General features: G+C 41.6%; 1 protein-coding gene across 1 annotated transcript; it reads right to left on the reverse strand.

Annotated features, from left to right (window-relative positions):
* Nucleotides 1-202: 202 nt before the first annotated feature.
* On the reverse strand, nt 203-12916 carry gap43 (growth associated protein 43). The gene is made up of 3 exons (XM_031294961.2): nt 12613-12916; nt 5067-5724; nt 203-1452 (listed from the first exon to the last, which is right to left on the reverse strand). The coding sequence occupies exons 1-3, from the start codon at nt 12640-12642 to the stop codon at nt 1373-1375; spliced, it is 768 nt and encodes a 255-aa protein (XP_031150821.1). The 5' UTR covers nt 12643-12916; the 3' UTR covers nt 203-1372.
* Nucleotides 12917-19127: the final 6211 nt, after the last annotated feature.

Here is a 19127-nt window from a genome sequence, read left to right on the forward strand (position 1 = left end):
CGTCCTATTTATGCTTTTAAACGAAAGTTTGACTCGGGTACATTCACAAAAAGACCTAGGTTGCATTTTGGCGAGAGTTATGCTTTAACTCTCGGCAAGAAAGCAAAAAGCCTATTGCCAAATGGACAGTCTGGCCCCCAGATATATTCTACCCTCTAAATTAACAGCAAATTTTAACATGGCTTTAAACAAGACTCCACAGTTTATGATGGTAATTGGCACATTTGCTTTATTTTGAAAACAGACATTGAAACCATTTTTATTTTTTTCTCACAAGTTTGAACTCCTTGATAAGGTTGAAACTGGACATTGCACTCACTGAAACATGGGGAAAGTATTTTTTCTTTGCTCATTTGTTAGATTTTTCTTTTTACCTTTTTTTGCGTAACATCAGTGCAAGAGTATTTTTTCCAATTCATATAAACTGTCATAACAACACCAAAGACATCAAAAAGAAGCCGCCACACCTCTTAAGTTTTTGTGACTGCGAAAAAGTTCCTCTCAGAGGGAGAGTTCCCATCATGCATCTGGTTCGATGGTTCATGCTACTGTTCTCAGGTTTGGTTGGCAGAACACAAATCGTCATGTAAGAGCCAGTTACACCAGTAATATAGCTGACTCCTGTAGTTTATTATATGCTTATGTCATTTAAATGACAACAGGTCCTTTACTGTAAATGTGAGTAAACATGGAGTTTGTAAAAGGGGTGTAAACCAAGCTTGAATGACTCAAGCTGAATAAAGAGAGAGTAATAGTCCTATATTTGTTTTTTGGATTCAGGATAAAGCTGCCCAACTGGAAATGTCACACATTTAATTATACATTCTATTCTTCATCCGATGTGTCACTATTTGCTGTGTTCTCAATACACTTGTACTGTGTTGAAAACTAGAGTTGCATTTTAAACCAGCTTGTTTTTGTGCGTGCATTTGCAGAAGTACAGATTTTATTTGCAAAATGTGTTTAAAGAAAGTGCATTGTAATGCAAATAAAGTATCGTGCATTCACAATGCATTTTACATGTGGAAATATCCAGTTGGGAGCGTTCATTTCACCACTGATTCACTTATAATAGATAGTGAAGTTTAAATCCTCCTCCTCATCATCATTATCATCAAGGTAACAATCATTTTTCATAATCACAATCTTATAATTATCATCAACACCACTTCCTCATAGTATTAGCTTGAGCCAAAAAACGTAACGCTGGAAACTCCCCCAACATGAGAAAATCATTGCCACACAAAAAATGACAAACAAATAGAAACGGACTGCCTTCACATTAGAAAGGCAAAGAGCAACCTTTTTAGATTTTTGTTTTTGTGTTATTCTTCATACTCTTAATTCTGCTTTCTTTAGGTTAGACTTTGCCTTAGTCATCCTTGGACTCGGTGCCCTCCGCTGCTGCATCTGCCGGGGTGGCCTCCACTGCTTTAGACTCCTCTGCAGCATCTGGGTGGAGGGACGGAGAAGGGTAAAGAGAAAAAGGCAAAGTGAGAGGAGGAAAATTAGATGTAAGGGTGGAGAGAAGGGGGACATGATAGATTAAAAGGTTAGTCGGGGAGAGGAGAGGAGAGAGGAAGAGAGAAAATTAGCCTGTGGAGAGGTTTTACATTGTGAGGTTGGAATAATAAAGCTCTACCTGGCTCTTCTGAACTACTGAGTATCAAATATATCACATACAGTATGAGCTGCTAGTTTAATGTTTTAAATATTTCACCTCAGAAGGTTCTCAGTATGAAAAAGCATACAGTAACATTCAAAAACTATGAAAATGTAGATTTAAAAATGCACAGAAGAAACTGTAATTCATGTTGTTCAAAACATGTCAACTCTACTAAAACTGAGAGCATGTCAGTCAGAAGATGCAATCTAATGTCTGAAATCCCACATTGGCTCTGTAAATAATAAAGGAAGAGAGAGTGCCTAATGGACCCATGAAGCATTTGAACTGACATTATAACGCTAACAGCAGCATCTCGGCCTGTCACATCGAATACTGTGTGATGCCCACAGTGTACTGCTATGTAACAACATCCAGTGGTGGCTTACTAAGAAGCGAATACTGCTGAATAACGATCCATGATACATCACTGAGCCATTACTAATCAAGTTTTTAGAATAATACTGCCCTGATGCTTCATATTTTTCTTTATATTATTCCTGTGCTGAAGGCTATTTTGCTGCTAATAAATTATTATTATTGTATATGTCTATGTCTATAAAATCAAAAGTAAAAACATTTCTTGTCATACAGTATAGGGGCTGCAATGATTTTGGGACCTTTATTTTATTGTTTCAGACAGAGCCTATTATCCAAGTGCCCTGAGAGCGGTGATCTCATACCATGATGATCTCATACTCTTTTAATAGAAAGAGGAGACATCAAAGAATGACATCATTGCATTGGCGATTGGGGTGATGGAGTGTATGGGTGTGTAGGTGTGTGTGTATGTGTGCATGAGGGCAAGGCAGAGAGAAAGACAGGGGAGTGGGGCGATCATGTCTGTGTTAGTTCTTGCACTAATGTGTAAGTGTGTGACTCAAGAGAGCATGATCTTCCAGGTAAGAAATAATTAGATTGTTAGCGAGTATGACAGACATGAGAGTGCCTTTCTCTCTAAAGACACTGAACTGTGTGATGCAAATGCAATTACAGCCACTTCACAGAGTCAAAGCACATACATTCTGGTATTCTACCATCAGTAGCACCTCAGCTGTCTACCATGGTGATGGTGACTAAAATGCTAGTTTAGTTTTTCTATGCATTTGCAAATAAGAGTTGGAGATGGGAAAACATTGATTTTTGTCTTGTTTTGCGATTCTGCCCATTGTTTTCACTGAATTTTTCAGTAAACAATGTAATGAGAGCATGACACATAGTTTATTGTGGAACTTGTAACTCAGATATGAAGTAGAGCTGAATTTGAAGGAAGCATTAGAACTGGCGTCAATCATGACGTGATTGGCATTTTGGATGCACATTATCTACTTTTCCCCACTTCCATTTACATTTGTAATTTTGTTTTTAACATAAGGCATGTGGCAAAAAAAATGTCTCAATTCAAAGAACAGACATTTCATATGGAGGTCCGCAAGGCTTTGTTCTGGGTCTGCTTCTTTGTGTTTGTTAGCAGTAGTATGGATGAACACTGCAGATGACACCCAACTCTATAGCTGTTGACCCTATTTACTCCCCTTGAAAACTCCCTTGAGATCACGTCACTTCTGTTATGAAGTCTCTGCACTGGCTCCCACTTACCTGTGTATACATTTAATTATGGACTTGCCCCTGAGAACATAATATGACATGATGCAAAGATATCTCCCTGGAAGATCTCTCAGATTAATAGACCCTCTGCTGCTCAGCATACCAAAGACATGTGGTCAAGCTGCTTTCTGTGGTTTTGGATCCGAGTCTGAAATTAAAGCATTTGAGTGACTGTTAAAGTCTCCCCTTTTTAGCCTTGCCTTCCTCTAAGCTGTTATGATGTTATTACCACCATATCTTGATTATCGCCAGTACTGCTCAATCTTAGAGGGCTGGAAGTGGTTATGGTAGCGCTCATTGCTGCTGTTTATGCAATTATAATTTATTATTTTATATTCCTCTTTTTATTGTATTTTTAAATGTGTTGCATCATTTTAACTGTTGTTTAAATTGTCTGCACTTTGATCTGTATTTCTTGTATGAAAGTCAGATGTAACTAAGTGAAGCCAGTGACACAGACTACCCTAGGTAAAGAATCTGGATCATACCCTCATAAATTATTTAGTCAGATCAGAGTACCTGGCGTCCTTGTGCATGTGACTCCGGTCTGTGCGCTGACCAACCTTAGCCAAGTAACTTAGTTATAAATATTAATTTGAAGTTGGTGAAGCAGATTGTGGCCAGCAGTGGATTCTTAATTAGCAGTTCTTTGTCAAGTTGTGTTTGTTTGTGACAGGCTTCCCCGGTGCGGATCGTGACCAGTAAGGATCATTAATCATTCATTGAAATCAGAGCACCTGTTATCCCCGCTCTGCTCCATGCAGGGCAGCCATTCCATCGAGGTGGTAACTATGACAACAGGGAGACAGTGCGGCCTAGGTGACCTAGTTTCCATGTAGTTCTCCAGTGGGTGTGTGTGAGTTTCCTACCTCACACCCCCACCTACTCCAGAGTGAGCATGTTCCATTAACTACCTGTCTGACCCAGTCTGAGAGTCCTTGGACCAGAAATATGAGTTCATGTCAAGATTCTTTTATATCAATGTTATAATGTAATTTCATGGCCTTCCAGGCTCTTCTCTAGTATACGTTTCCACCATAATTGGATGTCAAATGGTGGTTTGTTTTCAAATCTATTAGCTGGAGTTGGATATTATCAAATATTTTTGACCTGATGCAATGTGTAAAGAGGATTTAATGTGTTTATTTGTGATTTAATTTAAAAAATGACACGCAGCCACGTCAATATGTTGGTCTTGGTTGATGGTTGATGAACCTTTATGACTCACAAAAACATGATGCTTTCTAATTAGGCAAATAATACAACCTGCTTCATAACAATAAACTAGCATAACACATAACACAAGCCCATTTTAGAACATTGTTCCTGACCAGCGCTTAATCATTTCCAACCCTGCATTTCTATCCCAATCTCCGCCTCAGTATGGAGTTTCCATCTTGCAGAGGCTGAGATACAAGACTGTCTAATCTAATATTGAGCTGTGTTTCTGTGTTAACCAGTGAAAGGTGGAGTACTGCCAAAGATCTTTAAATCCCAAAGACTCAACAAGCAGTTAATTCCTGCGGTGGCTGCCAAGAAGACGACGGGAAGGTGGAGCCTACCTATTCCCCGTTATTAGTTTTTTACAGCAAGTAATTGCTTTTTGATTGGTGAGTGTGTCTGGAATTATTTTTGTCTTTGAACTCAGTGCCCTCGCAAACGTGCACACCTAAGTAAACCTTCTTGTTGGTTCTATCCAAGTGGGATTTGCTTTATTTGGCATGTGCTTATGTGCATGGGTTTTTAAATGAATCATACTGTAATGAATTGAAGTTAAAAGCTTTAGTGTAATTACCTTGTTTTTCTTTTGTTTGGTTAGGCTCCTCCTTCTCTGCTTCAGCTGCCGGGCTGACAGCAGCAGGCACATCGGCTTGTCTGGGCTCCTCCTTTTTCTCTTCACTCTCCTCCTCCTTCTTCTCCTCAGCTGTGGCTGTGGTAGGACTTTTGGCTGCCGCCGCTGGGGCCTCCACCTCTTTGGGCTTCTCCTCTGCTTTTTCCTCTACCTTTGGCTCCTCTTTCTGGGGCTCAGAGGGTGCTGTGGTGGCTGTAGGAGAGGCAGCAGCTGCCGGTGCTGCAGCTACAGGAGATGTCGCTGTGCCTACTGGAGAGGCAGCAGCAGCTGCCGGAGAGTTAGCTGGCTTGTCTGCCACTGGGCTTTTGGCTTGGCTCGTCTCCTCCTCCTTCTTGGCCTCCTCTCCTGCAGCTTTTTCCTCCTTTGCGGGTGCCTCCTCTCCCTCTGCTTTCTTTGCCTCCTCTCCTCCCTCTGTCGCCTCCTCTGCAGCAGCAGGACTGTCTCCCTCCTTCTCTTCCTCTCCGTCTTTCATCTTTTTCCGAGTTATGTGTCCACGGAAGCTGGCCTGTATTTTGGTGGCAGCCTTGTGGGCCTTGTCCTCGGGTTTGTTGGTGGTGCCATCCTGTTCAATCTTCTGGTCCGCCTCCTCATTCTTCTCCACCTGGTAGCCAAGAGAAAATATAGCAAGTTAAACTCTACTGTAAGCCATCAAGTAGGTCCACTGGAAACCAGCAAGGGAAGGTATTGGTTGCAATGCTACACACTTGCAAATAATCCCTCTACTGTGGGGGTATTTAGCTTGAGGTTGCTGGTTCGAAAATATCATGCTGGCAAAGTTGAAAGGTCAGAAGTCAGAAAAAGACAAAGGTATATGTTATGAGAGATTATTTATTAGTTAATTTATGAATTGAGGAATTTATAGCCATTGCTGGAGAATTTTAGGCTGGGAAAAGTTGGGTTAGAGTTTCAGGACTGGTTTAAAATTGAGTACAAGTGTAGGACTGGATGAGGAACAGGGTTAGGAATAGGACAGTACACAATGTAATATTGAAAGGGGTTCCATGATATTACCTTCTGTAACTGGATCCATAGCTGTCCATCAAATAGTGGGTTGTGCTATGAGTCATATAAATCTAATGAAAAGAAATCAAATCAAATAAATGAATGAATAATGAGCACTGAAAGTGGCAAACAAAATGAATCAGTACATTCAAAATGAATAGGCAAACAAATCAAGGTAAAATATTCTCTATAGCCAAAGTTTAACCAATCAAAAGCTGTAAATGTGCACCTCAAATGAATGTGAATAAGCAACATGAAGCAAAACAAAGAGCATGCAGGCAGTGCAGCATCAGTTAGCCAAAATATAAAGATGTTTAAAACTGCAGAATCTGTGTTTTTGTCCTTCCAGGTATCAAGTCTGTCAGGATCCAGTGTTTCATTTGATCTACCAAATTTTGTCATTTAATGTGCTGGAAAGAGGCGATTTAGTGGCACTGTGAATCATGAGAATACCAAATGTGTCTGTGGGTCGATTGTCACCACATAATAAATTGGATACACTGGGATATGTGGCACGTCAAATTACTCAAGGCATTTATTGTGGTTATTCAATCCAGGCATGAGGTTGATATTGTCCTCTTGATAATGGTGCTGAAATGGATATAGTGAATAATTACACTTAAATGTAGAACCTCTCCATGGCATTCATTAATTTCCCGTTGGATTCACTGCTAATGATATCTTCAAAATTGTAACCAGAAAAATTCAAGCATTCAAAATTGAGGCTTTTTCTCCAAAATACTGAGCCAATCTGCTATTCTCTAGGTACAGTAGCTTTCGTCTTTCGACAGCCATCTCTGGCTGCTGGGGAACGAGCTGCCTGCTAGAATCTCCTCAGCATTCACTGCCATACCCCTCCCAACCATCAAAGGTTACCTTGACAACCAGAGTGCTAACTCATCACGGCACTATCTGCTGGTTGGTGCTATGAAAGACTATATGTCACCCTGATTGGCAGTGCTCCTGACCCCTCAGGGGAGCGGGCCAATGGGAACTTGTAAATCAGGCGGAGCAATCAGCATGGCTAAGGAAGGGTTGTGTGTGATGTGGGAGGGTGCGGTGCAGGGCCGGTTGGGGGGCCAAAAGGGTTATATGTATCAATGCTGGCGGTCTATATCACTGAGCAGTAGCATCGTCTTTAAGGTCAGTGAATTTGAGTGGAAATGATTTTCAAGATTCTCAGTAGCTACATCCATCAGCCTATTTCCTGATACCTACTGGCTCTAATAGTGTCATTATATTGGATACAAGGTTTGACTTGGACAGCTGCCTGTGTGAGAAATCACATCTGCGTGACATGATTTAAGAGCCAGAGGCCCTAAACCAACATGTCTTCTTCAGGGTCAGTGTGTCAGTCCAATATTGGAGCAGAGAGGCCAAGGTGCAGCTGTGTTGGTATATTCACCTCCTCCTCCACCTTTATTCACATGCCATCCCCAGGGTTCAGGGTGTAAATCCTGCCTCGGGCCCTTCCTGCAATTCTTAATATACACCATCTTCCTGAAGCAATTTTGTGCAATGTATTATTAAAAAAAAACAGCCTGATACTGCTGGCTGTGACCGGGATAGTAGAATTGCAGGGATTTTACACTGCTTCTCAAATATAGTGATTTTTGTGGACATGTGGAAATTAACTTTAGCAAATGTCCTGCTATTAGAACAGATTGCCAACGTGGAGACAGACAAAGTACCATTGGCACACCCTATGCTCTTAATAATATGCAGGTCTCCGGTGACTTATTGGGCTTTTACTATGTCTGATCTCATGGGTGCTTACAATTGCCAAAAATTTGACCTAAGCACTTAACTCTAAATAGAATTACTTACTGGCTGCATACAGTGAGTCAGACAGAGAGAGAAAGCGATGGATGAGGGTGTGAGAGAATATGGGGGTATGACATCATTGTTGGAACGGAGGGTATGTCATTCACTTTAGAGATCTGGGTACGTTTGAGTGCAAATGTAATAAAATACCATCAGAGTGCCAGGTGATCTCATATCAGTGTGTGAAGATGAGGAAGAAATATTACCATCATGGTTTGACCACAAATATTATAGCATCATCATTTGAATTATTGATATGTGTCTGTGCATTACCCTCAAAAGTGCTGCGCTGTGATTTTTTGACTGCTGTTGTCTGTTTTCATGGACCATAAGATTCAGTACTGAGCTACTTTGACCTGTCATATCAAACATAGTATGCTGTCATATACAATGTACCAGTGGTTAATGACTGAGATAGTGGCTACATTAAAATCTTTAATTATGTCAATGGAAACATTATTGCAAATCCTTTAAGGATTGCATCTTCACTGCTAACTGAACCCTGGTCGCGTACCCTCCTGCAGCCGCTATTCCACTCGGTGTCTGTGCAGCACACGTTTTCATTCATAAATACAGCAGCACCTCCCAAAGGTAAAGCACACCACAAGGTACACTACCTTTAAATCTTCACACAGAGACTGCATGACCATTTAAATTCTTCGTTGATTAATTTGCAGTGAGGCAACATATTTGCGTTATCAGGTTAATCAAATTACTTATTACAATTCGTCTGCAGTGTTTCCTCTTTGAACATGGTCTTTCAGGTTGCCATAGATACTCTTCATTACCCACTTTAAACTGATATCATTATCCAGCAAAAAAATGATGTTTTCTTGCATGGTTGTGAAACATATTATGCAATCCTGCAATTATAACAGCTAAAAGATAATCTAGCAACATTAAAAGCTTGCTGGAGGACAGTTTGCCATGTGTAGGTGACAAATAATGAGTGCATCTTCATGTTCAGAATTTCAATGTACAATAGCCTAGCACATAGCCTCTGTCTTTTCTGTCTGTAAAGTAATAAATGGCCATGCTAAAATGTGTTCAATATACTAGCCAACAGCTGGATGTGTCAATTATAGCTTTGCCTATCAGCTGCAGTCTATGCTCTCTCCCTGTCTGTCTCTGTCCTTGAGTGGGCACCTGCTGTCGTGAGAACCACACCCGAGAGTCAATGGCTTTACCGACAGGACCATAACCACACACACACACACACACACACACACACCATCCCCCAATGGACACACACAAACACACACACACACACACACACACACACACACACACCATCCCCCAATGGTGACACACAGTAACAATCCACCACCTTCCCACTGCCTCATTGCCAGTGCCATTAGGGACTTGTTTCATGATGGGGGGGTTATGATGGTTGATTACCACAGAACCACAGCTCTCGCTAATGCACACACTAGGCGCGCATATAATCAAGTTTTGTTTTTTTATTCTGATCCATTCAAGTGGGAGACTTCCTTTTCACCTCGCTGCTCCTCCCAGCCTTGGATCGAATGCCTCTAGCAAGAGGGGAGAGAAATATTAAAGGTAATATTTGAATTTATAATTGTGGAGCTTTGCAGAGGCCCTTTTATCACAAACACAACAGGTGCAGCTGCTGAATTTATTTGATCCAAGTCACTTTATTGTGTAATTATTGAAGATTTATGTATATTAAACCAGATATCGTAAGTAATATAATATATGGTACCTTAGCTAATTTAAATAAAATGGAAAAACTCCCTAAACATTTGTCATATTACCACAGTTCCCAAGCAGGCAGCGAGATGTTACCCACCCTGCTGGTGGCACACATACTTCCTGCAATGGCACCTCTCTCCTGAAAATCCCAGCATGATTTCAATGGCTGTCTGCTTTTCTGCAGGAACTATCCAGACACCAAAGAGCCAATACATAGCTGCTGTCTACAACTGCTGGATATCTCCCGCTCCTTCTTTCTCTTTCTGTCGTCTTTCACTCTCTTTCTCACTAAGCAAAGTGCTACCCACTCATTTTCTCTCTCTCTCTCACACACACACACACACACACACACACAAATGCACACACACATATACAGACACAGCGGAGCACCACACCCTTTTAGCCAGCTATCTCCTGCAGATGAGGAGAAGGGGGCTCAGGTGGTGACTGCCACAGCTGCCGCTCGCCATCTCTCTCTTCCTCTCTCTCTCCCTCTCTCATCCTTTGACGATGAATTGATGAGCGATGTTAAAGGATGCACTGTTTCTTTTACAATGGCCCGGAAAAAGAGGCTCCGCAGCAACTAATGAGCGGCCATATACCAGCGTCATTACATCCTCTGGAGCAGCCTTTAATTCAATTACACCGACTCTCTGCCTGAACAAAGGCTCGGCAATCACCACTGATCTCATAGGGGGATGAGGATGGGGAGAGGGGCAGTGGGGCTGAGGAGAGGGGCAAGTGGAAGTTAAGAGGAGCTGAAGGAAAGGGGCTAGGGTTGGACTGGAGCAATATGGAAATATGGGCTGTGGCTGGTGCTTTGGCTAAAGCCAGGCTCAGGGGAAAGGGGCTTTGAGTGCATGACAGAGTGACTGTATGGGAGGAGACGATCATCTTTAAGGTAGCTGACTGGGTCTTGATTTTGGTCTAGATTGATTGAGGCTCAAGCCCTCAAGTGAGGGCAGGACAGGTATGGTCCTGGTGCTAGGAGGATAACTAGGGATGGAGATTGGACATAGTATAGCATATATGGGTGGGATTTTAAGTACCTGAAGGACCTGGAAGAACTTGATCCTTGATCCTAAGGCTAGGGCAATTTTGAGGGTGGTGAATTATGCTTCAAAACTGCATGAAACTAAATATAAAACTAGGGACTGGGGCTACTGAGGAGACTTAAATGAAGTGCTAGTAGCCACTCCCATGGTGAAGATGTTGCAACAGCACTTAACACTCCACAGTGGCAGGATCCACAGCAATACTGCCATGTTTAAAGCAGCAAACCATGCTCTTTGCTCATCCATCCATGAAGACCACTGAGTATGTCTGGATTAATTTATGCCTCTGCTCCTCAAAAACAGGAGGCAGGAGAATAAGTGCTTGTAGGCCGGGTGGTTTTCTTTCCCTTGTGCTGAGACACGAACGCTTGAGGCAGCAACACTGGGATGAGCCGGTGCCTCACCCACATGGCTGCAGTGTGCAGCACGCCGGCTTCCTTTCTTTTGATCTTTCTCACCTTTGCGCCTGCTCACCTCCTCCAACCATCATCCCTGACTCTGTCGCTACCACATTTCCTGCCGGTTGTAGCCACCATCCAGTTTCGTTTCCTATTTGCTGCATGCCTGCCTCTCCCTACCTTCCCCCATACCTTGCAACCTCCCTCCCTGTCTCAATCCTTTTTTTACCCACCGCTATTCCTCTGCCAACCAAGTTCCCTTCACTCTCTACCTCATCTTGCATCTTTTTCCACCTTCTATCTACCTCCATGTGCACCAGCTACACTCTACCCCACCGCTCATTCTCTCCCTGCCTGCATGTCGCTCTGCATCCTGCTCTTCCTGCATGTCTTTCAACTGGCAAGCCTTGCTTCCTTTCTCTCTCGCTCTCTCTCTCTCTCCTCCCTGCCAGAGCTAATATGACTCATACCGGGTAACATTTAAGAAGCAATCAAGTGGCATCGGAATCCAGTGCGTTATGAGTCCGATAAAATCACAATCAGTTTTTAGATAGCAGCAGGAAACCGGCCCTGATCAGGCACAAAACCACCCTGATAGCTGCTGAAATTAAGCACAGGAGAGTGCCACCTTTTTCTCCACCGTCAAGACCCACCCGCTTCCATGCAAAACCTTTTTTCTTTTATTATTCTCTGCCACTGAGGATAACCATGGGTTATTATAAACTACCCAACATCAGCCTTTTACACCCTTTAAATAAGTGCACACTTCATATAACCCTCAATTGACAGCATCCACTTATAAAGCTGGAGGGCTTTGATAATCCATTTAGACTCATTTATTCCCATTGTATTCCCCCGAGGCCACTGACATGATGGTGCTGCTCACTCAGTCTGTACCCCACCCTTTTTTTCTTCTCTGTGGAAATCTACTTTCCTGTGTCACCCATTTCTGCTGAAGATAACAGAAGTACAAAAGACACTAAAACCCGTATTTAAGACATCAATTAAAAGCACATAGGTTGGTCTAATTAATGAATCACCATTAACAATGGTGGATTAGAGGAGTTCAGTAGAGCCCCTAAACAAATGAGGGAGACTTTCAGAGACAATACAGAATCTATCAAGTGCCTTTCAATAATCTTTTACTTTTTTCAAGTGCATGATCAATAAGAGGGAATGCCGGGCTGCCCAAGATCGAGTTACAGTCGCGTGCCTCTCTCTGCAAGTACAGTGTGAGGTCTAAGAGGCATTGTGGTGACATTCATTCATGCGGGATAATCACATTAACTAGGCGTGTCTGGGCTCTATGGATAGACTTCTACAAAGACAAGTCAGGCCCAGAGTCAAAGCAAATTACACCAACAATTTTCTCTAATCTCTCCTCAAGTACCCTGATCTGACTACAAACCAACAGTCACAAAGTTCAGAGTTGAGATACATAATTTTGTCATTATGAAAGAGCTGAAAATATTGTTAAAGCAAATCAGAGCAGTTTACCGGTTTGGTTCTTCTTATGCAGCACAGCATAGTTGTAGTTGTATCCTCCCTTTTTTGTTCTCTGCTTCTTTCTTCCCTTTTTTCTCCCTTTCACTTCTTCTCTCTCACCCTCTCTCTCTCTCTCTCTCGTGTGCTCTCTCTCTCGCTTTCGTGCACACACACACTCACTCTCTCTCTCTCTCTCTGGCTGTATCAACAGCTAAGCCGCCTAGTGCATTTACTCATCCTAGTTTGCACACACGCTCTTCAGTCGGTCTGCCTGGGCGCACCTCTCTCTCTCTCTCTCTCTCTCTTACTCGCTGCCTGACAATAACTACAAGCCCACCCTTTAAACCCCTCCCTTCCCCTCTCTCCCTCTATCCCTCTCTCCTCCCCTCTTACCTTCACACTATCCCCCTCCTCCTTCTCTTTCTCCTTCTCCTCCTCTTTTTGCTCATAGTGATGAACCCCCCCACCTCTTCTAGATCAGCACTCCTCTCGTCTACATCTTCTCACCCTCCTCCTCTTCCCTTTTAGCCTGGCTCCAGCAAAAGCTGCGGCCCCACCCTAAAAAGACTTGCTTAATGACTGACTGGATACCTCCAATTTTTGCTCTGATAGATTGTTTTTTTTTATTGTGCTGTATTTTTGTTTCTCCCTATACCCCTCTGTTTTATCACCCATCATCCACACACATAAGGAGGTGTCTTTTTCTTTGAAAAAGAAGCTCCCAAATGGAAGTCGCCTCGTCTGATTGCTCAGGCTCTCTCTCAGACTGTGTATTATACATTCTCTGGATCTCTGATCAGTGATGAGCCTGTGAGCTCTGTGTCCAAATTGCCACGGCGATGCCAAAAGCATGTTTTCTGGCACAGCCAGGAGCATCTCTTGCCAGGAGAGACGTGTGAAAGATAGCAGTGATGATCGCAAGGTGCATGCACATGCACACACACACACGCACATGCACACACACACACACACACACACACACACACACTATGCTCTTAGGACACGTCACCCGCACCACCAACCCACCCACCCCCCATACCCAGCACGCTCTGTTCTCATGGAAACACCAGCAGATAGACTAGAAGAGCAGAGGAGGAGGAGTGTGTGAGAGAGAGATGGAGGGAGAGAAAGGGATGAAGATAGGAGGAGGAGGCAAGTGGGCCGGGTGTGGCAGACAAGGCAAGTGAGGCAAACTGCCTCTCATTCCCTCTCCCTCCCCCTTTTTTCTCCCTCTGTGCCCACATTTGTACAGTGTGGTTTAATGACAGGACACAACACATGCATTATCCCCACAACTACAATTATAACCATTACCGTACAGTGAGGCGCGTATGCTCATGCAAACACCCACACTCTGTATTTGTCTTTCATATTACACACACACACACACACACACACACACACACACACGCACACACACACACACACACACACTGTAGTGTCAGAAAAGTCCCCACCCCCGCTCTGACACCGGCGAGCACCAGCAGATGCTACAGACACAATAAAGATGGAGGGAGGGAGGGATGGAGAACAGGAGGATAGACAGAGAGAGGGATGGATGGAATGGAGAGGAGGAGAAAGAGTCCTGAGGGGTTGTGCTCTGCTATTCTTCTCTTTTACAGGATTATTCCACATCCAGTTCACTGAGGGGGAAATCATTAACCTGCGATACTGAGCCACAGCCTTCCCGGTGGTCGCTGCTGCCACACAGGGAAATCTAGCACCATTACTTGGCTGCACTACATCATCACTATGTGTCATCATGTTCTGTAGCAGTCCAGATGACACAGACACTGTAATAATGTAGAGTTCTGCTGAGTAGGCATGGTCTTTCTCGGCACTGCCCTGCTTTACTTTTATACAGCTATGCACATTCATACAGCTGCCAGTTCACAGTCCCCTACTGGGTCACTTCACTGAAATAACTAGGAGATAAGTGTCTTGCTCAAGGGAACAGACTTTTTTAGTTGTCTGAGATCCCGTTTTTCAGCTTCATATTCACAAATCCCCAAGAGCCAAATCAAGCTGATGCCGGGGCGCTGGTAGCTAAAGAAACAGAGCGAGAGTGTGTGGGATGGTCTTTGAAAACAATCCATCTGCAATTGCAGCAGGTTGGCTGACCAAGCCTAAAGTAGTTGCTCCTCATCTTGCATTCTTACCTTCTTAGTATGCTAATCTATGTCCAGTTATTTGATTACGTTAAGCAGCTGAATCTGCTGCTGTACTGACCACAGAGATCAATAATTTCACGCTGTCTTGTCAGTATCAAGAAGCAGTCCGTTTTCATGATTACAATGTAGTTTCAAAATGGGACACCCATGTGTAATCATTTTTCCATGTTGACTCATCATCAGCTAAAGCCAGTTTATTTGTGTGTGCTTCTCTTTGGAGCATAGTTAGTTGTCTTTATTGTAAACTATTTATATTTAAATAAAGCATACTGTAAGTGTTGATTATCAAGTATTGCACCACTGCCAACTGTGTATCCTTACAGGTGGCAAAACACACCCTAGAATGGAGGTATGGTGCAGACCTTAATCATGTTACAATGCTATTAACACACTGACGTTCACATTAATCATCTTGTTCTTCATTTGTTTAAAACTAAACTCGGTGCTTATACATATATGAGACAACACTATTGCTGCATGTAAATATTGCCAAGTGCACGTTTGAATACATTGTTTGTTGCATTATACATCAACAACGCAATCTGTCCTTTCAGAGTGACAGTGGTGAAGCCCCTCATTTGCACAATGAAAGGTCACTGCATCTGTGAAAGACAATGAGATTTGCATGCAATCTACCAACTGAAAATAATCTAGAAATATTAAGATAAAATACAAATAAGTAAGCCAAATACAAATTTACCATAACCATTACAATCAATTAACTGTTATATAAATGTAGAATACTGTGTTTCTTAGGATCTTATCTGGATTTTTACAAATATTTCCTACCACAAATGCCAAAACTCAAATGACTCACCTTACGCTTGCTGTGGAACCAATCACGTTACTACAGCATTGAGCTTAAGATATACAGAAAGCTTTTTAAAATTTTGATTGAAAAGGCAATTTATTCCTCCATAGATGTAATGAAACCTTGATATGTTTTAAATGATGGGTGATCTTCAAGGGGCAATAAGTAATCTTTTCAGATTCTTTTGGTGGGCAAATAATTGCTGGAGCATCAAAGATCTACAACACAGATCATGCTGCCCTATATCTGACATCAAATATTCCCCATAGAAGTTAGCAAACCAGCTCATTATTGCATTATTGCAAACTGAAACATCTGTAGAAGAGGTATGAAAATGTAACACAAAATACCAAGATAGTATTGCAGCCGTAGGCACCTGTTTAAAAAGTCTAAAGCTCAGAAGTCGCAGCTCTGTCTGGTGTTTGATGACACTTGTTACCACAAGTGACCTTTTTGCACTACACATTACCCACAAAGTCATGCTAGTTGATACATACTGGCTGTTATTATGGCTAAACGTGGATAACAGTGAGAAGGGATTTAATGGAAGCTGCCAAAATGTCACCTAAGAAGATGCAAGAAGAAAATGTTGATCATTGGAGAGGAACTACAATCTACAATCAATGAGCAGGAGTTTGATTACACTAAATGTCAAAAAGGAAGCATCACAATGAAGCTATTGCTAAGATGTGAATGCCTGGCTGATATAATATGACAATTAAACATTTGCCAGTTGAGTGTATAAGAACAGATACATGGAAAGGATTTTATAACATAACATCTACACACAGACAAACATACACACAGTGGTTTTGCATATAATACCTAGAAAATGTCTCTCTACTATACAATTATATAAAATATTCATAAATGTATTCATGCACGTAACTAATGCTCGCTGGCTCTACTAAGTTTTCTTATTTTCAAACCAATCAGGATTTTTGTAGCGTACAAATTCCTACGTGACTCTATCCAAAGCCATAAGCCACAGCATTAAATTATACTGAAACACTCAACTGGCCATCTAACCAGGAACACAATAAAATGATTCATTTTCAGTGAAATATTCATTCCATTTTGGATTCATTCCACCAATATATCTTTTTTGCACCTTTATTCTTTTTTAAATAAATGTTTACTTATTGAAGTTGAAGTAAAGTTTATATCATACAGTAGATTCAGCCCATTTGTCCATTAGATTTAAGTGTGAAGTATCTATACATTTCTTCCCAAAACCCCCAAATGCTCCAGCTCTCTGGATAAATACATATTCACTGCATCCTCTTGTTTGGGCTGTGTTGAATGCTGACCTGATGGTCAATGTGAGGATCAAGTATTTGACTTCCTGTCCTGTCTAAATTGTTCATGCTAGACCAGAGATCTTCGGGTCCTCAGAGTTACTGCAGGGGGGCCCCAAGTTATTGTTAATTATTATTTTTTTTTTTTTCAAAAGTTAATATGTATGAAAATATGCATAAACATGAGTCCAACATATTATTAGCAAAGATAAATCGGCCTATTTGTGATTTTTAATTTTTTTTGTACAGTTATCCTAAGGATTCACTGTGCTACATGTTTGTTTAACATTAAAACATGATGTATAAATGTCAATCATTATTATTTTAATAGCTTTGTATTGTATAAAAAAAGGTATGAAGGCATCAGGCCGCCCTACACGTTATTGTAGGCCCAGTTTAATATGCAACTCAATTTTATACAATATGTTGTGTGGGGTCCCTGCTCCGTCTCTCTTTCAGCTAAGGGGTTCTTGGCCTAAAAAATATTGAAGACCTCTGTGCTAGACTATTCAACAAACATTCAAAACTCCTGTATTTATTACTTAGTCATCAGGAAGCAGATACATTGTGTCAGTGCATTGTTATCCTTTCAGAAGTATTTGCTATACCGCTAATATCTATCTGTAGACACCAACATAAACATAAAGGCATTTTATTTTGAATTACTATTTGTTTCTTTTGGGGTCACTTGTTGCACATGCATACACGTGATAGAGTATATTGCACAATGTTCCATGATGCACAAATGTAATTTTTAAGTTTGTCCATCCATCCTCAAAGTGTTGAGCATTTAGTTTAGCCATAACTACTTTTAAAATCATTTTAGTTGCTCACTAGCTCTTCTTCCTCTCTTCCCTCAGTATGATCCAAGACAGCAGAGGACAGTGACCTAGAGGATGGAAATCAAAGGTTTTCCACCAGCTGTAATTAAATAAAAGTGGACCAGGTGTCCACTTCTGAGCTGGGACGTGACTTCATCTGACACAGCTACACTCACACAGGTCACACAGGTGTTTTTCCATCAAGACACAGCAACGATTTGTAGTAGAAATTATACACCAAACTTCTCTCAATAGTTTTTACTTTCTTATTTGTACTGTGGCACATAATGACAAAGAAAAGGGGGAGAATTTGAATCACTAAAATGGTAAGGTGGCAACTTGCAGTACAGCAGGAGATACAACCACAACTTCATAAACACAAGGTCACTTGATACTGACTTGTGCTTTTTTTGTATTTACATTTTCAAGCTGGTGATTTCTAGTGCCTTGTTCTCAAGTTTGTAGTGTTGAACTTAGTATGGCTAGGGCAGTGGCTCCACACCTTTTTGGCTTAACACCCTTAAAATGAAACAAAGTCTGCTTGTGAATGCTAATCACATGTTGAAGGCTCAGTGTGGCCTTGACTTGAAAACAGTTCAACCAAAAAGGGAGTTTTTGTTCTCAAATTGTTCCATTTGAAGGGTTTTTAGAAGCCTGAAGAGATACAAGTCGCGAGTATTACACAAAATCAGGCCTAGTTCACATGTACACGGGTATTTTTACAATTGTTTCCCCTCCTTAGTTCTCAAACAAATCCCATCCACAAAAGCATCATTTTAAAAAGATCTTCGTCCAAATGAAAACGTAAAAACACATTGAAGAGCTGTCAAGACCATGCCAAACAAACAGGCGATGATATAGCCCTGGCCTGAAAGCCATGACTTTTCCAAAAGATCTGTTTTCAGTGACTAGGCCTCAGATAGATGGATCCTGTGACCCCCTCATGGAGTCCTGACCCACAGTTTGGGAACCACTGGGTTAAGGAATACATTGATCCATACTGGTAACTTGTTGCCTGAGGAAACACACTTTTTTCAGTCCATCAGACTCGAAGACTGGATAGATAAGTAAAAGTTAAGGTCATTCAATCTGAATATGATGCTACTTACCTAGCTATTATGCACCTGTTGACATCACTAATCAGTACACTTCCTATGGCGGGGATGGAGCTGGTTTGAGGTTTAGCCATCGTTGGTGGGTCTGACTTATTTTGGATGCTGCTGTTTAAAAGAGTATTGTATCACTGTTAAGACTTGTTATAACATTTTGTTTTTTGCTGGCCGACATGAATAAGCTGTTGCCATGGTAGTTCAGATGAAACAGGAATGATAATTGTTTCACTATAGCAGTGTATGAATTATTAAAACCTAGAGGGCATGAATGAGCTAAATGAGAAATAGAGAAAGAAATGAGACAGACTGAGGAC

This window comes from Sander lucioperca, chromosome 5 (genome assembly GCF_008315115.2).
Source record: "Sander lucioperca isolate FBNREF2018 chromosome 5, SLUC_FBN_1.2, whole genome shotgun sequence".
In the NCBI taxonomy this organism is placed as follows: Eukaryota; Metazoa; Chordata; class Actinopteri; order Perciformes; family Percidae; genus Sander; species Sander lucioperca.